The following is a 24,328-nucleotide window of genomic DNA, read 5'->3' on the forward strand; positions in this document are numbered from 1 at the left end:
ATGCTGCTGCCGTCCGACGTGGCCCGGCTGGTGCTGGGTGAGTGAGCGGGGGCCGGGCGGGGCGGGGCGGCCGCTCAGCCCCTGAGGCGCGGTGGGGACTCCTGGGGCGGGGGAGGCGCTGGCGGCCGCGCCGGGGGGGCTCTGCCGGGGATTGTCAGTCGCCGGCAGCGCCCTGGGTGCGGCGGGAGAACGAAGCGGCTGCGCCCTTGACCCTCGACCGCGTCGCTCTCGTCCTCCCCCCGGGCTGGGGTTGTCACCGCCGAGGCGTAGCCCCGGGCCCGGCGGTCTCCGGGTTGTCCCCCGCCGCCCCGGCCCGGTCTCTAGCGATAAACAACCGCAGCTCGGTCTGGAGGGACTTCGGGGCCTCCGGAGCCGCGGCGGGCGCAGGGGAGCCCGCCGGGCTGGGCCGCTCCCCGGCGGCCTCCGTGGGGCGACGGGGCCCGGGGCGGGTTCTCAGCGAGTTGAGGAGCCCGTGGTGGTCTGTGGTGTCCGGCTGCAGAGAGGCGTCTGGCGAGCGGGGGTGCGATGAAGTATCCGATGAGAGGAGGGACGCAAGGGTGATCCGAAACGCCGGAGCAGTCTGGGTCCAGGGTCAGCTGGGCTTCCATTCCCTCCCCGTTTCTGTCACCGGTGAGGCTGGACTGAGAGCTGGGGTTTGCTCTGTGGAAGGTGCAGAATCGGTGTTTTCAGGTCGTCAGCAACAGACAGCGACATTTTTAAAATGGCTTTATGCTTTGGATTATTTAGATACTGCCAAAGGTAAGAACAAAGGGATGGTAATCAAAAATATGACCCGCCTATTGAAGACCCACACGTAAGCACCTGTTGGTGTGGGTTGTTGGGATTTCCTGGCAGCTTGCGTTGGGAGATTTGGTTTTCAGTTGTCCACAATTCGAACCCAAAGCCATTAAGGCTGGATCTGTTCTTCAGTGTTCCTCCAGCACAATTTATTTTTACATTCTGCCTGAAATGTTTCTTGGTACTGTCTTGAGAAATGAGGCTAGTAAGAGATGAAATGTTTTTATTATTGTGAAGTAATAGAGGATTTTTACAAACTTACAAAAGATTTAAAAACATTTAAAAACAGGGAGATCTCTCACTGTACTTTGCTGTAAAAAAATCAGTTAAGTTACAAGTTTATCTCATGTGCCTACCAGAGACTTGCAGACGTAGCAGACAGTCTTGGCAACGTCACGTGCACTGAGGATGTTCCATGCTATCTGGTGTCTGTTGTGGCATGGTGCATGCATCATGCCCTGGAAACTTCCAAGCAACCTAAGGTTGTAGAACAGGATAGTCCTTGTAGCTATTTCTGTCTTCTAATAGGGATTCCTCTTCCGTGAGGCATCTGAGAATTTGAGCGGACAAATAGGCTTCCTGGTGCAGCTCTTTTTCCACCTTTCTGCTCCCCCACCCCTCTTTAGCTAAGTCTTCTGCTATGAAGGTTGATGAATATTGGTTTAAGAAACAAAACTAAAATGATAAGATGAGCTCATGCATAGAAAAATACATAAGAAATTTTATCTTTTTCTAATTAACGTAAGAGTGAATGTGTATTATGAGTTAGATGTGTGTCTTTACAGACAGAACAAAATACAGATACAACAAAAACACAGAACAAAATACTGGATCAATCCTGGTTCAGAAGGTACTCCACCTTAATTTGGTTTTGGCAATGTTAAATATTGTGCACTGATATGTCATTATATGGTGTGTGCGCAAGCAGTTCAGTTCAGTTACACAAAGATCTTAATTCAGGCATTTTTAAACTTTGGAATGTCTTATTTTGCAGGAAGTTGATGTATGTGGTAAATGTGCAATACTGTAGTATTAGGTTCAAGAAAGAAAAATTGCAACTTTTTAGGTAAATGTCCAGATGAGTTTGATTGCAAGAACAGCTACACTAGCACGGATCAAAGCTCCACCTAACCTAATACCTGGTCATCTTCCCTCCTGGCCAGCAGTGTATGGTGTAGTGGATAGGAGTAAGACTGGCATGTAATTGTGTTTCCCAAATTACACTTCCCGCTTCCAGCAATTTGTGGCTTGAGAGTTTTCTAGCAAAATGTATTTGAAAAATTAAATAGGATGGCCCTTTCCACAGCTACCACTAATGTTTTCTGTGGTTATTCCCAAACTGTGTTTACCTTTAAAGTTTGCTTATTTGTTGAAGATCTTAATAAGGGCTTATGTGTCTGAAATATGATGTTTTTTCTAGCTATACTTGGATCCACTGAAAGATATCTGTTGTCTTGTAAACTTAAACGCCACATTTTTCTATAGGCATTCCTGAGCTGAGGTGGGCGATTTTGGGGTCCACTGAGATAGATATGCTAATGTATGTATATCCTGTGTTGTATAATTAGGCACATAGTTTATCCTTTCTTTAAAACATTGCATGTTCAGTTCTGCTACAAGCAAGAAAGAACAGAAGTTTTCTTTTGTGGTTCTTTGTTCTAGAATCCTTCATTCAGATTGGTATATTTCTACCTTTTAATGTTTAGAGTATTTGAAGATAAAAGGAGGGCTTAAAAAGTTTGATTAAAGCAGAGCATATTTGCTGAGGAATGGAATTTTGAAAAAGTAAACTTTTTCAGTATACTATCTGTTAAGGTAACTACTGTCTTGGGGTGTGTACAGTGCACAAGTTGCAGCTAGTACATCTGTTCGAAATGAAAATTACAGTAAGGGGGGGCAGACTTTTTTCTGTTATTAATTTTTGTACAGTGCCAATTTTTTAAAATAAATCTTACACACTGTTGTAACAACTGCACAGGTTTTACCTGTTTTGAAGCAGGAGGATGAGTGAAGAGTTATTGGAAAGTAGCAATGCATTTTATTAACAAAGTATTGTAGAATTCCATTTAATGATCATGCTGGGTTGTTTGAACTTCTATTTTCTTGTCTGTACGGTACTCCCTGTACTAAATTTCAGTCACAAATTGTTTATATTGCCTCACTTCTAGTCTTGAATAGTTTGTAAATGCAGTATAATATCAAAAATATTTTGTGGTCTTTCTGGTTTTAACTATTAAAGAAATATTTTTCAAGGTATACGCTCTTTCAAAATAACTTCGCTTTCCATGTCTAACATACAAATCTTTACCTGGTTGTTTCAACACTGTATGCAGCTGGTTAGGTTAATGCTTTAATACCTACTGAGCAAAAGTAATGGATGAAATAGCAGAATTTTCTGTCTGATTTGTTGCAGGATACTTACAACAGGAAAAACTTCTAGCTACCTGCCGTGAATTTATTTTGGAAAGCTCAGATTTGAAAGAATATGCAGAGCACTGTACAGAGGATGGGATTATTCCAGCCTGCTTGCTGGTGAGTTTCTATTTGCAAAGTAGGAAGTTAAATTGTCTTACATCCATGGAAAAGGACATTGAGATTTCTCTGTGTAACAATTATTTCTCAAATGCTGCTTAAAATAGGTAGATTGTCCTCCTAGCCTAGGTTGTTTTTTTGTTGGTTTTTTTTTTTTAACTGCATCCTGTGATATTAGCAGTTATTTGGTTTCTAGTATTTTATCTTACTAAGAAACATTTAAGTGTAAACTATGCAAATCGGTTTCAGCATATTAGGTTTAGTCTGCTTTATAGCTTTGAGTTTGTTTTATGGAAGGATGTCGCAAGGCTTTTATTGATTTCAGGGCTGCTCTTGTAATTTATTGGAGATCGCTTTCCTATCCTAGACAAGTCAGCCAGTAATGTTCCATTTCAAGTACGTATTAAATGTTTAGGTAAGGTGCCTCAGCTTTATCTAACGCTACCAAATTTTGTTGACAAAAACTGTGTTTCAGTTCAGCTTTCTCTTTAATCAGTATCATCCGCTTTGTCTCTGATGAAATGTGCAACTTTGGGTGTGCATAAATACAGTATGCAGCTACGTATGTAGATTGGTGTATATGGCTACAGGGTCATTAGATACTTTCCATTTTTAACATATATAAAATGGTATTTTTAATCTACTATGCAAATTGCAGGGTTTGGATATTGCTGTGTATCAACCTTTTAATGTTTATGTGTGCATCTTCTTCCTGTTTTCCGTTTCATTCTTCTAATATATCAGTTAATTATATCATCTGGGATTTTGTCCACAATATCCAAAATTTCTGGAAATCTTTTCTGAGGTCCGAGGTCTTGACGCACCTATTCAAAACAGACCATTGGACTGATTTCATTTACGAGTATTTAGCCATCTGTTCTTTGCGGGTAGGGAATTGTGAACCAAGCTATAGCCAGCAAAAATTAGAAAAAACAAATGTAAATAAGTTACCCAGATTCTGAAAGTTTTTAATCATCTTCCTTTTCTCAGTAGAAACATTTTTCCTGTTTTTCATAGAAAAGTGATGATATGATAGTGTCTAAGAAAAAAATCTCACTGCAGCCCAAAATACTTGCAATAAAAGGCTGCAATTGTCATACTCTTTAGAGTTCCCACTAGCAAACAAGACAAGAAGGTACAACGTGATAGTGATAACCTTAAAATTTTAATTTTGTTTCACCTAAAATAACAGAACAAGTAAATACAACATGAAAGTTAATTCTGTATGACTGTTAAGAATTTTACTTTAGACAGAAGTTCTCTTCACATTTTAAAGCATCATCTTAAAGTGTGCAAGTGTAAAGCATCATCTTGTGTTGTGTTCCACAATGATACGTACTCATTCCTCTGGTACAGCTGTTTATCATCTTATTTTTGTGGTTTTATTCCATAATAACAAAGGTGAGGGGAGGACCTACACCTGTAACTGCTACACCAGTTTTATGCAGTGAGATCAAGCGCTTCAGATTTTGTGTTCGTTGTGGCGTTCTGTTCCACAGATTGTTCTCTACCTGGTCTGAGACAACTCAGCACCAGCGGCATAAAGAACACTTCCCTGTGTTGAGGGTCAGCATGGTGTAGTCCTCTAAAGAACTGCTTAAGTATAATGTGGTACAGCAGATGAAGTATAAGTTATTAGTGAAGATTCTAAGATCAGTATCGTTTTTTTTCCAGTCCCTGTGTGGAAAAAACTTGACAACTATTCTTAATGAATATGTAGCCATGAAAACAAAAGGTAAGCCTTTAGAATTTGAAGAAGAGATTTTGGTTTGTTTTTCTTATTTATCTGTTGTGAACTCCTTGAGGAAGAGGTAGTATCTCCACCTATATTTGGACTTAGAGCAATCCCTCCACTATGCTAGAAGTTGAAGATTTCTGTATTATGCTGACAACAGTCAATTAGATCAGCATCCTGTGAGCAAAACGAATGAATTATCTTAGTTTGGATTTGCCAGCATATATTTTCACTTCAAATTTAAGCAGAACTTCTGACGTAATAAAGCATAAAGATATCATAAAGTGTGTCAAATGTATGAATTGAACATAAAATTGTATGTATGAATGTATGAACCTGCCTTGATGCAGTCCTGAGTAATGTGCTCTGGGCAATCCTGCTTCAGCAGGGGAGTTGGACTAGATGATCTCTAGAGGTCCCTTCCAACTCTGACAATTCTGTGATTCCTTGAATTTATGCTTGTAAAGTTATACTGTTTATTGTTTATACTATAAATAGGAGGGGGAGGTGCTGACCTCCTCGCTCTCGTATCCAGCAACGGAAATGGAATGATGCTGCATCAAGGGAAGTTCAGATTGGGTATTAGAATGTCCTTCACTGAGAGGGTGGTCGGTCACTGGAACAGGCTCCCCAGGGAAGTGCTCACAGCACCAAGCCTGTGCTGTTCTGTTCAAAGAGAATCTAGATGACACTTCTAGTCATATGGTTCAGTTTTAGGCAGTCCTTTGAGGAGCAGGAAGTTGGACTCGATGACCCGTATGGGTCCCTTCCAACTTAAGATATTCTATGAAATAATCTGGAAGAGTCCTATGGTGTAAAATGTTTCTTGTCGTGTTTTTAAAATGAATTAAAATAATTTCAGAATAACTTAATATTTTGTATGAATATTAGAGACCAAGCCTTTCCTATTTTTAAAAGCAGTTATTGAGCTTCTGAATGTTGACAAGTCTTACAACTCTTTGATACGTGTTGCCTGATCAGATTTTAGTGGTGCTTGATTCTAAGACTTGCACTTTAAAACACATAAGGTTGGAACATTTTTGAATGTTTTTTTCCTTTCACGCTAGATTTAATAGAAACGGTAACTAAGATACAAACATACTTTCTTCAAAATACTTTGTACTCGGCACCTTGAAAAGCTTTATAAATTGGTCTGCTTACATCTTTCCATTTATCATAGAATCATAGACTGGTTTGGGTTGGAAGGGACCTTAAAGATCATCGAGTTCCAACCCCCCTGCCATGGGCAGGGACACTTCCCATTAGACCAGGTTGCTCCAAGCCCCATCCGGCCTGGCCTTGAACACTTCCAGGGATGGGGCATCCACGACTTCTCTGGGCAGCTTGTTCCAGTGTCTCACCACCTCACAGGAAAGAATTTCTTCCTGATACCTAGTCTAAATCTTCCCTCTTTCAGTTTAAAACCATTACCCCTTGTGCTATCACTACACTCCCTCCTTATACTTCAATGTTCTTCTGTGCTTCAAAACTACCAAGTGTTTTTGCCTGTTTGGGTGACATCTTGAAATAAGCCATTGCTTTTAAAGGCTTGTCTGCCAGGTTACAATTTTCAGAAGCACACAAGTGACTTGGGAATATGAGTACTGTTTCCAGAAGTGAGTTAGGTTGGGTGAGGTTAGGTTAGCATGTGTTTGCCCAGGAGTCAACACCACAAGCAGATTACATTGAGAATTATAATCATGGGTGTCTTTGCCTCAGTTTCATTTAGGCTTCTAAAACTGAGAACTGTATCCATGATGAGTGCATGTTTGTATCAAAGTTCTCAAATTAGGAGTTAGGGCCCTCTAATTAACAGAATATTAAGAAGGTGACTAGACACCTAAAGTTAGATGATGTCTGAAACATATAATATTTAATAGTTACTATTTTGGTTGTGATCTTTTTTCTCAACATGTATCTGTTTTACGCATCTTATTATTTTTTCATGGTTTATTTTAGAAACAACAAATGAAGTTCCAGCAATGATGTCATCTCTGTGGAAAAAATTAGACTATACACTTTCTCAGATCAGGTAATTTAGTTTTGAAATCAAGAAAAAATTTCACTGTCTTAAGAGTGAGTCCCTATGTTGATCAACTCCCCTTTATCATTGTGTGAGAATGATTTTGCTCTCTGTTGCCTCTGAGAGATGGTGAAAAAAAGAAGGGTATGTGAGAGTTTAGAGTTGAGTAGACGTTTCAGGATTTTAAGGCAGGATTAGCAGATAAGGAGGGCATTAGTGTGAGTATGTGGCCTTCCTGTAATAAAACAATATGCTATGGCTCATTTAGAACTCGATACCATTGTGGTTACTTGATAACAAATATAACAGTAAGCTTAATTTGAAAGATCTGTGACCATTGTGTGAGTGAATAAAAATAACAACCAGTAGATTGAAGCTTTCTGAAGTAATGTGTGGTTGGGACCAGACTGACATTAACCATAATGTAGATACTGTCGCACTGTGTAGCTGAGTGTTTCCTTTGTGCTCCTTGTATTTATGTGACCTGCTTTATTTTTTAGGAGCATGCAAAATTCCACAGGATTTTCTGCTAATCAAAGGAGTAAGTAACTGAGCCAATTCCATGGGATCAATAGGCTTTATGTTCAAATTATCTGTTTTGGCAAAAAATGGGGGAATGCTGCAGCTATCAGTAACACGTCCTTACTCTTATAAATGTTGTCCGATCTCTTCTGCAGTGTTTGTTGTTTTTTTTTCAGCATGTCTGTTGTCCTCACTGCAGTCTGTGATTACTGTAATGATTAAGAAAGGAAAATAAGAAAAGCTGGGCTATTTGCTATTTCGATGATCTTTAAGGGCCTTAAATTCTCTATATGGCATTTTCTTCTCTGCTGAAAACTTCTTAGGAATTTACACAGTTAAAAGGTTTAAAAACTGCTGCTTCAGTCCTGAAGCTGTTGACTTAATTTGTGGTTCATAGAGGAACTGAAAACATAACCATCTAATAATGATGCGGTTTCATTTCTGTAAAAGGGGAATATAAAAATGTATTACAATCTTGAAACAATTATTTTTTTATGCATACGAACATATATCTAAGAAAAATTTGAAAAGATTCTTGTTGTATCTGGAATTCTTTCTTTCATTACAAGAACTGCCAAGTGAACTCTCAAAAAAGAAGTTATTTTACTTAAAAATAATTTTTTCTCTCTGTAGTACTTCTACTGAGTGCCCTGTGTGAGAAAAGAGAATGTCAAATATTGATAGCGATTGTTCTTGGATCTGAGATTCACTGGATCGCGTGGTGTTGTGTTTAAATTTGTCAGATTTAGTCTGGGAAATAAATGCAAGTTTACATTGGTTTAGCTATTTCAGTTAAGGTCAATTATATGAGTAGTATATTATGTAATGAAGTATCTTTTTGGGATGAGTTATTCCTGTAAGTATTCAAGCAGTGATACAAGCGTGCTTACAATATCTGTGTAAGTTGGCCGTACTTCTTGAATTGTCCTGGCTCAAATCTGTAACACAGAAGACATGGATGGGTGTTCCTTGCTTTTTGAGTTTCATTAATTAGTTGTTGAAGCACAAAAAAGTTTCAATAGAGCATCCTTAATCAGGTCTTGGAAAATCAGCAACCTTTTTAAATTCCTTTACCATATATTTTCATCTTTTCTTTATTATCTCCAGCACGTACAAGAAGTGGAATTGTAGAAATGAAAAGACAGAGAATGCTTCAGCAATCAGCTCCTGCAAACTCAGGGTTGTTGTCAGTGGCCCATCAGTCAGGGCCACAGAATTCCTCTTCTATTGTAGCTCCTCAAGTTATTCAAAGACCAACGATAAATCAAAGCATGCCACAGACAAGACTGAATACATTGTTTGTTCACCAGTCACAAACCCAAGAAAACAAGATCAGCAGTAAGTTGCACACTTCTTTTAAACCTTTTTTTTTTTTTTTTCCCGTGAAAAATCTATGAATATAGATGGAAGTTTTCTAAAACCAGGACTAACCATCTTCCACCAAAAAAGTTTCAGAAAATTCATGCTTTATTCCCACAGAATGGTATGGGGTTGGAAGGGACCTCTGGAGATCATCTAGTCCAACCCCCCTGCCAAAGCAGGTCTTCCCAGAGGAGGTTGCACAGGAACTTGTCCAGGCGGGTTTTGAACGTCTCCAGAGACGGAGACTCCACTACCTCTCTGAGCAGCCTGTTCCAGGGCTCTGCCACGATCAAAGTGAAGAAGTTCCTCCTCATGTTTAGATGGAACTTCTTATGTACGAGTTTGTGCCCATTTCCTCGTGTCCTTCCCCTAGCTCTCCAAACTGGTTCAGGTGATTAAGAGTGCCCAAAAGAGAAATGGCTCTTGCATACTCACTTGCTAAGGTGGGTTCAGAGATCAGAAGTATGTTAATTTGTCATTGTTGTGTTCTCACCCTCACCCAAAACACTTGTTTTAGCAGATAAGGATGATCTACATCAAGTGGATGTTTTTCTCAGGTTATATTTAAAAGGAGTGGTTCTTATTTTCATAATAGCAAATTATTTTGTATGAATTCCCAGGAATTGATTGGAACATAATAAGTAATGTGTAGATTTCTGTGGTGCTTTAGCAGTGTAATTGGAGAAGGCACTGGCATCATGATCTTCGTTTTTCCTTTATAAAGCAGGAGATTTCATACACATTCAAGTTCCGGCATCACAAGAACGAAAGCTTCATTCAAACTTGCTTTCTCCAGGAAGAAGAAAAAGGTAAACATGGGTTGGCTTTTTTGTTTTTTTCAGATCATTTAGGGATGATGCGGTGTTCTAACCTCTAGTCTAAATTTTCTTAGATGGTGGAGTGTTGTACATTTAAGATCAACTGAGAGTGGCCACTGTGGAATGTTTCACAAAGGAAAGGAAAGTCAAAGAGCTTAACATTGGACTGACAGGAGGCAACTTGTGCTTCTTTATCGCATGTAGCCAGTCTTTGCATTATTCCAGTATTAGACATGGGCAAATACGGAGCCCGAGATTTGGTATTCCTTCAAAAATATCCTTATCAATTATGAAAATTCTCAATATTGATATAAGTGTGCATTTTGTCTGTTTTTAACTTAGAAAAACCATTTTCCTCAGTAAATTTTGTCAGCAAAGATTTTCAGAGTCGCACTAAAAGTGGTATAAAACTTTTTTTACACTCATTTTGCATTTTTTATTCTTTGGTTCCAATGTCCTTTTGTTTTTTTTAATGAGTTGACTGGTCGATTTGTGTTCAATTTGTCGTCTTTACCCCTGGCTAGATCCCAGTGGGTGGTTTTGCTTATCGTTTTTCCAGACCCATACTCACTTATAGCTTTCCCAGCTCCTCTGTATTCCTGCATGATTTTTTGGTGTATAAGTGATGTTAGTGCCACTCCTGATTGATGGTTTCAGGAGAGCCTATACCGTGATTTCATATAAAAGCATTACATTTCCTATTCATCATCTAAATTCTTATGCAACCTAACATTAGTTTGCTGCTTTGACAACAGCTGCTTTTTTTTTTTTGAGAGCTTTATTTTCAGTGGTGGCGCCCAAATCTTTTTCTTGAGTGGCTGTTAATTAGAACCTGTACCACCAGTAAAAGTAACGTGTACTAGAGGGGGGAAAAATAACTGAACAGTGAGCATGGAATTCAACTTGCCATTATGCTGTTTACCCACAGTCTATATGTTTGTTTGTAACTTCTATGAAGTCAAACACAATATATGCATATGACATAATGAAACAGATACCAGCTTTTATTGTATTTACAGTATGTAGTTAATTTTCTGTTGATTAAAATCTTTAGTAAGAAGGAAGAGAAACACTTGATTTACTGACTGTTAAGTCTATTGTTTGCTATGTTCTCACAAAATGCATCATAAATTTGCTGGAATGTTTCAGTGAATCTCAGAAGAGGAAAAGTGTTGCAACATCTGGACCTCTTTCAGCAGCTAAAAGTTCTCAAGACGCTGATGAAGTAACGATAGAGAAAGAAAGTGAGCCACTTGAAGAATTCATAGACGGTAACTTCCCAGTGAGTATATACTTATGGAAGGTATTTACATTTAAGAAACAAATTCAGACTAAGGAGAACTAGTCTTTACTTGTTGTTTGTCTTAGGTATTCTAGAAATTAACTTTAGGAGATAAATTTAGTTTTGTATTCAAACTAGCTCTTCTGTGTACTAAACTAGAGAGGATGGCATTGCTATGTAGAGGGTTTTTTTCCCCTTGATTTATTGGCTTTGCTAAGATACCTGTAAGCTGTCAGAATACGGTAATTTTTCAGAGAATGGGAACCAGAAAGCGCAATAAGCTTTGCTGTACTTTAGGAGAGTTTAGGAATGTTCTGGGATGATTTTCATTGCTGCATCATGCAGTCAAGATTGGCTGTCTCTCTGTTGTAAAGAGTGTTCTCTGTGTTGAATTATTTTTTTTACCAGTAAGTTGGAAATTCATGCCCCTTTTCTAGTGATGATAAAAATGGAAACCTGACTACTTTAAAACTGTGTTTTCCAGCAACTGGTTATTGAAAATGCCAGAGAAAAAATCTTAAGTAACAAATCCCTTCAGGAGAAGCTTGCTGAGAACATCAACAAAATCCTGAGCAGGTACTAAAAGGAACCTCTAAATTTCGTGCATATTCTTATTTGATTTATTTTTTATTTCTGAAATAATGACTAATGTGTTCCCAGTGATGGCAATGTCGCTCAGGCCCCTAAACAGACAGACAGTGGTCCCACGGAACAGGAGACTTCAATTGATGAAATCCTTGGACTTCAGGTAGGTGTGGATTGCCTTGCTTACATTTTTTGAAGACCAGCCACATGAGAATGATCAGTTACGGGAACTATGCCAAACCTCTGTCTACTGTCTGAGATTGCTCTCCTCTTTCTCTTCTTTCTTTTTATTTGTTTGTTTGTTTTACAACACAGCTGAGCTTATCTAAGGGCAAGCTTCTGCCCAGAGGCAGGTCCACAACTTCCCTTGCACAGGCATTAACTCTTATCTTGTTGTATGGTGGTGGGCAGGTTGGAGGAGCTGAACTGACAGGATACTAGTATTTTGCTGTGCTCTGAATTCATTCCCAGTGCCTGTTCAAGGCAGCAGAGTCATGGTTCAAAAGCCAAGGAAGTAGGACTGCTTCTGGCAGTGGTTAGCTGTTGACGTTACTGTCAGACTGAAGTACACTGTCCCACAGACACCAGCTGCCTGCTTGTCACTGGTTTTTGGTACCAGTAATCAGATACCAGCTTCTGACTGGGGATCTGATCAATAGCCTTGTAAAAGAAAAAGGCATTTAAAATATCTTTTGGTCTCCAAATATGTTTACTCTGATATGATTTTCTGATTTGCTGCGAGATAAACATGGATTGTCAAGTATAGCAAGAGGAATTGTCTTTGGAGCCTAAATACGGATGTTTTTTCTTGAAATTTAGTATTTTCTTGCTTTTGCAGGAAATACACATTCTACTTCTACAAACTAAACTTCTAATGTTCTCCCTTCATTCTTCTACAACCCTTGAGCAGGAATCACAGAGTCATAGAGGACTCTTAGTGAGGGAGTTACAGTCCTCATGGAAAGGGCAGGAGAGTAGAGGCAGTTGCCTGCTTACGAAGTAGAGGTGTCTGTTTATTATAAGCTATTCTTCTGTCATTTGGTGATTTTTTTTTTTTGTGTGTTTAGGTCAATTTTTGTCAAAATGTGGAGCAGAAAAGCTGTATTCCATTTTTGTGAGCAGAAAAAAAATAAAGCAGCTTCTTTGTTTAGTTACAGGAGCTGAAACAAAATAATCAGGTATATCAAATGGGATATCCACCCTTAACCACCACCATACCAAAAGTTGTCGAGTGCTTAGAGAATCTCCAGGAAATGAGGAGAAACTCTGTCTTTGAGCACTTGAATATGTAGTGAGGGCCCCGCTCATTTTTGTCCTGAGCTGCTACCAAACAAGTCAAGAACCTTAGAGCAGTGTCTTATGTAGCTGTGCCTTCCAACTGCCTTCCACAGAAAAGTAGTTGGAAGTTATATTATAGACCATCTAATGGGTAAATGAAATGAAACTTCTTTTGCTTATCATTGTCTTTTAGATATATGCAAAATCAAGAAATTGGGATTAATTAGGGGATTTTTTTTTTTACCAGTGTTTGGCTAGTGCAGGCTCACGGCATCTGTACCATCTGCATAAGCTTCCAATGTAGCTCGAGATTTAGTCCTTCTTAAATGATGCTGGTCATTATGTGGAGAATACTTCAATACGCATGTACAGGGTGTAATGTCTGACAAAGATGTTTGGGGGACTTTATTTCTTAAACTTGAATCATTAGTATTTTTTAACAGACATTATATCTGTGGCAGAGATGCTTCCAGCATTAGTCTTTTTATGTTTCTGTGCTGAGCAGAAGTAACAGAACTAAAAACAGTCTGAAAAGAAAACAATTCTTGTCTCTTTTTCTTTAAGCTATGAAAGTAACTGTCTAACAGTTCTGTCTGTCTTGTCTTTTCTCAGGGTGAAATTCATATGTCAGAAGAGGCCATACAGGACATTCTAGAACAGACGGAATCCGATCCAGCTTTTCAGGCACTCTTTGACTTGTTTGATTATGGTAGGCTATATCATACTCAATTGTACCATTGTTGTAAAGCATCATGAATGATGAGTTCTCCTAAGTATTTCCTGAGGAAGCATAGGTGATTCAGCAGGCCTCTTTTGTAAGAGAAATGGACTGGACTGTGTGGCATCGGTGTCTCTCAATTCAGAATTACATTTTTACACACATTTATAAATGACTATAAAGTACAGCATTTTCTTGTGGCTGAAATTTTGGTTTTATGCTGGCTCAGCGATCGTTTTATTGCTGTTATTTTAGACTGTTCTGGGCTAAAGGACAGTAGTTCATACGTGGTTTTCTGCGCTGCTGTAAGATTGTTCTATTTGTCTGATCAAGGATATTCTCGCATAAAATATAAGGACGTTTTTATGCTATTTCTGGATTTGTAGTGAGTATAGACAAATAGTTCTTTGAGTTTTGATGGCATTCCTTGAATTTGAAATCTCCATGTTTCATTTATAATGTAATAATCACACTTGTGTGTAAAATGACATATTTAATCATTCTTCATGTTTTATTGTGAAAATAGGAAAGAATAAGGTAAACAAGAACTTACCTGCTGGTATGTCTGGTCAGAGTGGAGTAGAAAATGCAATCCTGGTGGATGAGGATAACCTGGAAACACTTGAAAGTTCTTTAGGAACAGAAGAAACAAGTAGATGTAGGTTGTTTTATTTTCCTTTAAGATGTCTTCTAGTCTGTTCACTTTTCATTATGAAAATATTTTCGGGCAATTTGTACATTTCAAAATATTTCTGTTTTCAGTGGTAATATCCAGTCTGACATTTACATTGCGTGAACATACGAATACACCTCATCTGTTAGAAAGTTTCAGTCTATTAAATTTAAGAGTAGTCCATCAGTGTACTTACAAGCTGTACTTGGTAAACTCCTAAATGAAACCAGAGTATCTGCAAATCTGTTTTCTCATTTGAAACAGAGATACTTTGCAGTATTCATCGTGGAACCATATTAATCTTCTGTCTTTATTGTGTAATGTATTGGTTAATTAACACACAAAAAGAGCCTTACTCTGGACAAAAGGTATGTTTAGTCTGTTTACCCCATTCTTAACAACAATCCATCAGTAGCAGAGTTTTAGTGAAAGTATATGAGAAATAGAGCCAAGAGGTGACTCTGTTTCTCATTTATCCCGAGATGTTTTTTGTGCTTCTGGAAATCTGATTTAGTGACTTGAGCTGTTTGCTTATTACATGTACACTTATTATTTATGTACAAGCTGATTTGTCAGCTTGCCTAATGTCTATAACCATACGTTTCATATACTTTCCACTTAGCTTGAAAGTAAATATGAGTGGCATTATTCCCACTTAGTTTCATGTGAAACAATTTTCCATTGAACTGATAAGTTGCTTATAAAACACTGTAAAAGGATCGTCTGTTCTAATAATTAAGGAGCTAATTTATTGTCTGTTTTACAGGTGATAATTCTAGAGAGCCACTATCCTGTAAAGGTTTTCAGTTAGGAGAAGCATCATGTGCCTTGAAGACTAGCATTAATGATGATGATATGGCTAAGAAAAATACAGCCAACGAACAGCTGCATGAAAATTGTAGGCCGAGCAAGCAGCCTGAAGTCCTGAAAACTGTTACCCCTGAGCATATCGGAGAGCTTGAAATCGCCTTTGACTCCGTGCCTTGTTTGACTGAACCTAACAAGAGACAGAGTTCTGATAGTGAGTGTAATGAACACTGTGGAGATTCTTATGATAAAAAAGGGTCATCTGCATTAGTATCTGAAAGTGAAAGAGCTATGGAAATTGAAAAAGGCCCACTAAGTCATGGTGCTCAAAGTAGTCCTAATTTAGAATATGTTCATTCTGGTAGTCCACAGATTTCTTTGATTTCACTGGCAGAATGTACTACAGCCAGTGAAAACAAAACACATTCTGGAAGTAAATGTCACTTATCACCAGATACATCACTATCTGAAAAAACACTTGGTAAAAGCCCTTCTGACGGCAGCCCTGGCCACAGTGTACTGCTGGGAAAAAACAGTGCATCAATTTCCAGCCCACCAGCGGATGCAGGACAAGAACAGGCTGTAACAAACGATACAGCTGCCTTACCTGGTATTTTACAGGAGAACTCAAGCCACCGGTCTAACCATCAGGGACAGAGTGCGCAGTCAGACTGTGCTTCAAGCTGTGCAGTGAAGATTTCAGATCTTGACAAAACAGAGTTGCAGCTTGAAGTTGTTGATACTTCGAACAAACCTTATTCAAGTGATCAGCATACACTTGATAAGACTTGTAAGAAAAATTTCAACCTCCCTACAGGACTGTCAAACTCGGAGGGAACGCAAGGGGAAATGCAGGAACCTTCATCTTCTACAAAAGTAGATGCTGATAATATATATTTCTCTTCTGGTGGTGATGCATGTACAGAAGTTTCTGTAGTATCCACTGAAAATAATCTTACTACATCTGAAATATGCCACTCTCCTCTCCCAGAAACTGCATCCTCAACAGATGAGTCGGGTACCAAGGCCAAAAGTATAAGTGGTGTATCTTCTAGTAGTCAACCAATGGATGTTGATCCTTCTAATATAATGTCCCTCAAGATCATCATCAGCGATGATCCATTTATTTCATCAGACACAGAGTTAAATAATGCTGTTTCCAGCATCACAGGTGAAAATTTGCCAACTATAATATTGTCTTCTCCAGCCAAATCCCCAGCCAAAACTGCAGGCCTGTCCAAATGTCTGACTTCAGAAGACACAGAAAAAAATGTGGATTCAGCTTTAGCAGAGCAGAATCTCCTTATGCTTAGACCTAAGGATCCCGTGGTCACCTCGGTTAACACTCAGAATGAAGACTGCGCTGGTTTTCCAGTTGCAGGCACAACTAATCTTTCCAAGGAAGGGGGATTTATACAGTTGATGCCAGCAACAAGCACAGCTTTTGGGAATTCAAACAACCTTTATATAGCCACTTGTGTGGCTGATCCAGCTGCCTTGGGCACAGCTGGAACACCCTCAAATGTAGTGGTATTGCCTGGCAGTTCTATGCCGCTTGCTGCCCAAGCTCCCACCGTACAACAGTTACGGACCCCTCCTCGATCCAGCAATGCATTCGCAGCAAACCAGACTGTCTCCCCCAACTTCCCACAAGGTAATCGCATTATTAGAAAATGACTGAAAGTGTGGTGTTTATATATATAGCCTTTTTTTTTTTTTTTTTCTAAGCATATTAAAAGTAAACAAGGGCAGATGTAGGGTGCTGCACCTGGGGAAGAATAACCCCCTGCACCAGTACAGGTTGGGGGCTGACCTGCTGCAGAGCAGCTCTGAGGAGAAAGACCTAGGAGTCCTGGTGGACAGCAGGATGACCATGAGCCAGCAATGTGCCCTTGTGGCCAAGAAGGCCAATGGCATCCTGGTGTGCATCAGGAAGAGTGTGACCAGCAGGTCGAGGGAGGTTATCCTCCCCATCTGGAGCACTGGGTCCAGTTCTGGGCTCCCCAGTTCAAGAAGGACAAGCGACTGCTGGAGAGGGTACGGCAAAGGGCTACAAAGATGATTAGGGGCCTGAAGCCTCTCTCTTAAGAGGAGAGGCTGAGGGACTTGGGCCTTTTTAGCCTGGAGAAGAGCAGGCTGAGGGGGGGGATCTGATCAACACCTATAAATACTTCAAGGGTGGGTGACAAGAGGATGGGGCCAGTCTTTTTTCAGTGGTGCCCAGTGACAGGACAAGAGGAAACAGGCACAAACTTGTACATAAGAAGTTCCACCTAAACATGAGGAGGAACTTCTTTACTTTGAGGGTGGCGGAGCACTGGAATGGGCTGCCCAGAGAGGTGGTGGAGTCTCCTTCTCTGGAGACATTCAAAACCTGCCTGGACAAGTTCCTGTGTAACCTGCTCTAGGTGGACCTGCTTTGGCAGGGGGGTTGGACTGGATGATCCCCAGAGGTCCCTGCCAATCCCATATCATTCTGTGATTCTGATTTAAAAAAAAACTTTTAAACACTGCTCTGTCTGCCCCTTGAAACTAGCCGTGAGTTATGTATTTTTTTAGTGTATTAGTTGCTACTAAAAATGAAGTAAAAACTGCAAAGAGTCATTGACAAGGCTACTTTGAAAAAAAATAGCCTTATATTTCAGAAGCTTAAATTATATAATTTTAGCAGTGATAAATTTAGAAAAGCATATTTTGGCTGACACTAGAAAAGATTCCGTTGTTTCAGCTAAATAAAGCAGTTTGGTTGGTTGGTTTTGTTTTCATGAGATTCCTGTTATAAATAGAATGCTGTGTGTTATAGGTACCCATATTTAGTTTAGATAACTGGCTAGATGTAGATATTCCTTCCAAAATTACTTCCTTGTTTTGTTTTGTTTAATTTTCCAAAGGCTAGTCTACACTAGAAGTACATTTAGACAAATATAGAAGTGTAACATTATTTCTTTCCATAGTATAAAATCTCTCCTGGTGCAAGCGTTTTTATTACTACAATGATAAAAACTTTTAAGTGCTTTTTAAAATGTTAAACCTGGTTATAATCAACACATTTAGATTTCTTTCCAAAGCTAAAAACTTGTCGCAGTTACCCTTGAATTTCTGTGTGCAGTCATTTCATTGTGGTCAGAGGCCAGTGCGACAGTACGTGCAGGATCTTGGAGCGCTGGCCCTCTCTGTCGCTGTGATTTCTTTATGTAACTTTTGTCTTCAGGCTTTTTACACAGGGAGAGAAATAGAAATTTGCCCATTCTTCTGCATTTGATATTTTTCCTGGTGGTGCTCATGTAACCAAAGACCTGTGTGGAATCAGTTCTTCTCTCGCTTTTTGAATTTTTCATTCACTTCTCAATTAAAGTGCTATAATAGTTTCCTTATTTTATAAATCCCATATATAACAACTATTTTAACTATCATTTAAATAGTTAAGTAGGAAACTTCAGCTTAAATAGTCCAAATTAATCTCATTGAGCTTTTTTTTTTTTTTTTTTTAATAAATAGCTGATCTCAAACCCACTAATTCACTGAAGTCTTTGTGTACTACATTTAACACCTCCTACCAGCCAGGAATATACCTTGGATATCTACATATGGACAAAACTAGCCTTTCCCAGCTTCTTGTGTGCCCATAAAGGGCAAGTATTATGAGTGCACTGGAAGGAAAAAAAAATATTCCTTTTGAGCATGCTAATTGTAGGGAATAGGTTGCAAATAATAGTTTATTTTTGCTAAGCAGCAAAATGAGCTATTTAATGTTACTCTTTCTGTTTTTTATAACTTAAAGTTCAAGCCTTAACATAGGAATGTCATACTTACTTCGGGTTTTTAATTTTTAACCATTTCTTAAAAAAAACCCCAGAGTTTAACTAATGAATCCAATTTGAACTAAACATAACAATTACTACCCAGTTTTCTAGCAGTGATGTATAGTAAGGACCATTAAGTTTTTTACAAAAGCTAGAGCTTTTATTGCCACAGGTTCAACCATGCATAATTTTAAGAAATCTTTTTTTGAAGCTTTTCTTTCAAAAACTTTTTGAAGTTTTTTTAGTTTCTGTACAATTTTAACACTTGGATTTTTTTTAGGTTCTGCCATTATAATTGCATCTCCGGTGCAACCTGTTCTGCAAGGAATGGTGGGAATGATACCTCTCTCAGTAGTAGGACAAAATGGAAATACGTTCTCGGCACCAGCCCGCCAGGTAGCACATCACAAATAAATCCTTGTCTTTCCAGAATTAAAGCCAAAGTGATAAGGAGTCTTTTGGTAAATTGTAATGGAACACTATGATTCTTTCAAGGTTCTACACATGCCTGTGGCTAATCCAGTGTGCAACAGAAGTGTCCCAAAACTTCCCATCCCTCCCAAATCACAGAAGGTTCCTGGAGCAAGAAACAAAGCTAATACAGGTATTTGTGGTTTTGAGAAGGGCAGAAGAAAAGCGGGGGGGTTTACAGACATGTCAGTCCTGAGTAATAAAGTTCTGTAAATACCAATGCCCCTCTGCCAGGTAGCTACTGGAATGGCTTTGAGAGAGGCTTGTAACCTGTAATTAGTAACTGTATTTTCTCAATTTACAAAATAGAGTCCTAGCATATTAAATAATTCCAGATTTGGGTTCAAGCTTATTTTGGAAATGTAATGTTGCAAGGCTCTAATGCAGTTTAAAAAAATGCACTTTTCTTTATATTTCTTGTTATTTTTCATCTCACTGGTTGTAAGTACAGTGTACTCCTGCCATCAAAATGAAGCCACTTGGAAATAAAAAAATTATTCGAATAATCAGCAATTCTAAACATTTATTAAGGAAAATATTTAATAGAAGTGTTGCATATTTATACAAAAAATGCACTCTATCTGTTTTCTCTTTCCTATTTCAGGCATACACTTCTGTATATTAATTTCATTGAGAGTTTGCTTCTTTAAGTAGTAAATGGAAACAAGATTGGAGTTACATTCATTTCTCAGTGTTGGAAGGGAGTAAAGAAAAATAATTGAAAATAGAAAATAAATTGAGTTATAAGGACAATTTGTGTGTAAGCTTATCTACTTTTTTTTTTAAAAAGAGTAGGTTTACACGTAAAAATGAAAATAGAATAAGATTGCAAATGAAGAAAAGAGGTAGGAGGGTATAGTTAGTCTGCATTCTGGTTTGCTGGTGGATAACAGAGTTTGCTGTGGTTATTTCCCTTCTACTGGGAAATCCCTGCTGTGCATTTGTAAGTCCAGCTTAGTTGATTTTGTCTTGCACGGACTATGTATTATCTAAGTGTAGACAGCAAGGCAGCTGCTGCTTTATACTTAGTTGGGGACCTTTGCTAATTTATTAAGCTGTAGATTTGATAATTATGAAGAAGTTGCAGAGTTTTGCTGCTGGGTTTTTCTTTATTGATTGTGTGTCAAGTGAAATGTCACGGAATCATAGAATCGTTTAGGTTGAAAAAGATCCTCAAGATCATGGAGTCCAACCATTAACCTTCCACTGCCAAGTCCGTCACTAAACCGCGTCCCTGAGCCCCACGTCTACAGATGTCATTGTACTAACTGTGAGATGATTTACTCAGAATACTGTAGTTTATTATAATATTCTTCATCTGCTGTTGCAGGAAAACTGGTCCCAAGTGTAGCTGAGCCTTTGAGCCACACAAATTCTCGAACACAAAGGTAAGTACTGCCAGGTTTTCAGACTTGCTTTCTTTTTCCTGCCATGAATTTCTTCGTACTGTACTGACTGGGAGGAGGATAGACAGCCTTTTTAACAGTTGCGTGAGCAGTCCCCCCCCCCTTTTTTTTTTTTCCCTCCTGTCTGTCTGCTAGGAGTATTGGTGCAGATGTGCGTTCATACTGGTGGAGGGACATGTTAATGACAAGCCTGTGCTAGAATTCTCCTGTTACTGTTCCTCTGTTAATGTTACATGGCTTTATGTTTATTTTTGTCTGTCTCAGTTACCAAATAAAAATTGTTCGAGCAGAGTCCAAGCTTGCAGAAATTACCCGTTACATTTACTAGAAGATTTTGATGACAAAACCTTTTTTTATATATATTGATGAATATAATTTAATTGCTAATCAGAACAGGTACTAGTCTTCTGTTGGGCAAGTGAGAGAGAAGAAAGTAGACTTCAGTAGTCACTCTTCATCAGGAAACAAAAGAATGTTGGTATGAGCAAAAGAGTGTAGAAAAAGATAAGTTCAGTTTAAATATTAGAGGTGAAATGTTCTTTTATTGAAAAAATAAAACATACTTTTAAAAAAATCTACCTATTTAGAACTCAGTTAAATGTTGAAAAAGTGGAGGAAATGGGAACAATAAAGTCAACTTACTTAAAAAACAAACCCAACCCATCAACATATACCCAGGTAAACCATATGCATGCAAAAATTAGTGATTTTTTAAAAACCACAGAAGTGAGATTTGGGATAATATGATTTTGATAATTCTCCGTTAATTTTAATCGATCTCCAGATGTATGTTTTGCATAGCAAAGAGAGCAAAATGTTCCCTGTAAAGGGATGTCATTTCTTGTTTCTACTCCCTGCCCTCTCTCTCATCTCAAACAAACTGGTATCCCCCATACCTTCTCTACCATCCCAAAGGTACCAAAGTTAATTTGACTTTTCCTTCTCTAAACCATAAAGGCGTAGCTGCACAGGGAGAGCTTGACTAGCACAGATGAATATGCAGAAGCCTCTCTTGGAAATGCAGCGTAAGCCAGGAAGAGGGCACAGACATAGCAGTGGTGTGAGCTGACAGAGCAGAAGCATTTTTCTTTTGACACTGCTACAGTGCAGTGGTGGCTTTTTCACACTGGTGTGGCTGGTTGTCAGGTGGAGACCAAGCCTGGGGCAGTTTGTATGTTCTTGTCAAGATGCCCACTGAAAGCTGTTTGTCCTGCTCTGTGTCACGCCACCAACAGCACATGCAGAGGGGGGAGTAGAGGGCACGTGTGTAATGACACTGCCCAGAATATTCTGGCAGCCTCCCAGCAGTTTCAGCTCCGTGGGCTGCCAGAGCCACAACCAGATTCCAGGATGGACTGTCTTCTCATGAGTGTGCTCAGTTTCTTTCTGAACTCAAGTAAACTACCAGCATCCACAAATATCCCAGGGTAAAAAATTCACAGGATTAATTACATGCAGTGTCCAAACCTCCTTGTTTTGTTCTGAACCTGATGCTTGTTTTACTTGATGCCTCTAGTTCTTCCACTGAGCAGAGTTTCCATTTTGCTGACTTTTTTGCCAGAGTTCTGTTGTGTTCCCCCACAGTCATCTCTCTTTCCAGGCTGAAGAGCCCCAGTCTACCCGATTGTTCTTTGTACAGACTCTGTTTCATACCTTTTCATCATCCTTTTTAGCCGCCTCTGAGCTTCTGCGGTTGCTATCCCTTACTCTTGGTCTTGGCGTGTTGGTAAAATGGGGAGAGCTTTAAAGAGTTGTTTTGAGGGGCAGGTGGGGACTTCCAGGCAGCTGAAATGAACTTGCCTAGTAGGACTGAATATGTTGCTGAAGTGTCTTCATCTCATTTTCAGGACTGGAAATTCAGACAAGCTTATCACTGCAGAACTAGGAAGGAACGTGGAGGAGAATCTACCTGTTGCACCAGTAGAGAGCACCAGCTCAAATTCAAGACCAAGTGAAAGTCACAGGAGAGTGCTTTGCTTTGATAACGTCCTGCCTGCTCCAGGAGGAAACACCCAAACTCAGGCTACTAAGACTTTATCCCAGAAAGAAAGGAACGAAAATACTTTATTTGCTGTTGACTCTGCGTCATCCTCTGCTAAGGCACAGGTAGCAAAGAGAGAGAAGGACAAAACATTGCCTAGAATCCTGTGTAAGCCAGAGGTTGGCAGCAACAGAAGCGCATCTGCAAAGGAGCCACAGCCCGAGCGGAAGGCGACAACGGCAGGACTTCCATTGGATCCTTTCCACAAGACTACAGCAAATAAGGAAAATGAATTGCGAAGGGATACTGATGAAAAACAGAAGAACCAGGACACGGCCAAACTCTCCAATGGCCAACAAAGCGTTAGCTTATGGAATGAGAAGGCAGTTGCTTCGGTGCAAGAGCTGAACAAAAAGCAGGGGTCGCTGTCGAATGGGAACAGCAAATCTTCAGCGGCTGTTTCTTTGTCTTCGAAGGAGCCAAAGCGAGAACCAGCCAAAGTTTCCAGCCAAGGCCTCTGCCTGTCGAGTCCGTTCACTAAACAATGTGTGGAAATGTTGCAAGACATTCAGTGGCACAGCCCGACTGGTAAAACAGTTGAAAACGGAGAGCTGCCAGTACCCCGTACACCATCTGGGGTTGGGGACAGGCATACGGACGATACTACAGACAGCGTACGGACACCGACCTGTCGGCGCTTCAATGAGGACAGCACGACCCCCCGGATAATGGTACCCCCTGCGACGCCCGACTTGCCTGCCTGCAGCCCCGCCAGCGAAACGGGCAGCGAGAACAGCGTCAGTATGGCCGCTCACACCCTGATGATCCTCTCCCGGGCAGCCATCGCAAGGACTAGCACCGCAACCCCCCTCAAGGACAACACTCAGCAGTTCCGGTCTTTAAGGAGCACAGTTAAGAAAAGGAAACTGGAAGACTTGAGCGAGAGTGAGAGAAACTCTCGTTCTGCAAATAGAAAAGACCTTCAAAACTCCCCAACACCATCAAAAAAGAAGAAAATAAAGGCAAGTACAGGCATTTACTTTTTAATTTAAAATTTGATGTATATATTGGACATCTGTATGTATATATTACAGAATCACAGAATGATGACAGGCTGAGAGAGCTGGGGTTGTTCAGCCTGGAGAAGAGAAGGCGCAGGGGAGACCTCATAGCAGCCTTCCAGTATCTGAAGGGAGCCTACAGGAGAGCCGGAGAGGGACTCTTTGTCAGGAAGTGCAGTGACAGGACAAGGGGTAATGGTTTTAAATTGGAAGAGGGGAGATTTAGATTAGATATTAGGAGGAAATTCTTTACTGTGAGGGTGGTGAAGCACTGGAACAGGTTGCCCAGGGAAGTTGTGGATGCCCCATCCCTGGAAGTGTTTAAGGCCAGGCTGGATGGGGCTTTGAGCAACCTGCTCTAGTGGGAGGTGTCCCTGCCCATGGCAGGGGGGTTGGAACTCGATGATCTTTAAGGTCCCTTCCAACTCTAACCATTCTATGATTCTATGTGGGGTTGGAAGGGACCTCTGGAG

At 39.8% G+C, this 24,328-nt stretch overlaps 1 protein-coding gene across 1 annotated transcript in view; it reads left to right on the forward strand.

The window, feature by feature from the left end:
* NPAT (nuclear protein, coactivator of histone transcription) overlaps nucleotides 1–24,328 on the forward strand; it is a 26,665-nt gene continuing 2,337 nt past the window's right edge. The window contains exons 1-17 of the mRNA XM_074158693.1: nucleotides 1–37; nucleotides 3,212–3,330; nucleotides 5,005–5,065; nucleotides 7,025–7,097; nucleotides 7,589–7,629; nucleotides 8,718–8,948; nucleotides 9,697–9,781; nucleotides 10,940–11,072; nucleotides 11,557–11,648; nucleotides 11,733–11,820; nucleotides 13,548–13,644; nucleotides 14,180–14,311; nucleotides 15,093–16,787; nucleotides 19,217–19,332; nucleotides 19,432–19,540; nucleotides 20,738–20,795; nucleotides 22,661–23,816. Of these exons, the coding sequence (XP_074014794.1) occupies nucleotides 1–37; nucleotides 3,212–3,330; nucleotides 5,005–5,065; nucleotides 7,025–7,097; nucleotides 7,589–7,629; nucleotides 8,718–8,948; nucleotides 9,697–9,781; nucleotides 10,940–11,072; nucleotides 11,557–11,648; nucleotides 11,733–11,820; nucleotides 13,548–13,644; nucleotides 14,180–14,311; nucleotides 15,093–16,787; nucleotides 19,217–19,332; nucleotides 19,432–19,540; nucleotides 20,738–20,795; nucleotides 22,661–23,816 (4,323 nt within the window). The remainder of the gene's footprint in view (nucleotides 38–3,211; nucleotides 3,331–5,004; nucleotides 5,066–7,024; nucleotides 7,098–7,588; nucleotides 7,630–8,717; nucleotides 8,949–9,696; nucleotides 9,782–10,939; nucleotides 11,073–11,556; nucleotides 11,649–11,732; nucleotides 11,821–13,547; nucleotides 13,645–14,179; nucleotides 14,312–15,092; nucleotides 16,788–19,216; nucleotides 19,333–19,431; nucleotides 19,541–20,737; nucleotides 20,796–22,660; nucleotides 23,817–24,328) is intronic.

The sequence above is a fragment of the Numenius arquata genome, chromosome 1 (genome assembly GCF_964106895.1).
Source record: "Numenius arquata chromosome 1, bNumArq3.hap1.1, whole genome shotgun sequence".
NCBI classification, from domain to species: Eukaryota; Metazoa; Chordata; class Aves; order Charadriiformes; family Scolopacidae; genus Numenius; species Numenius arquata.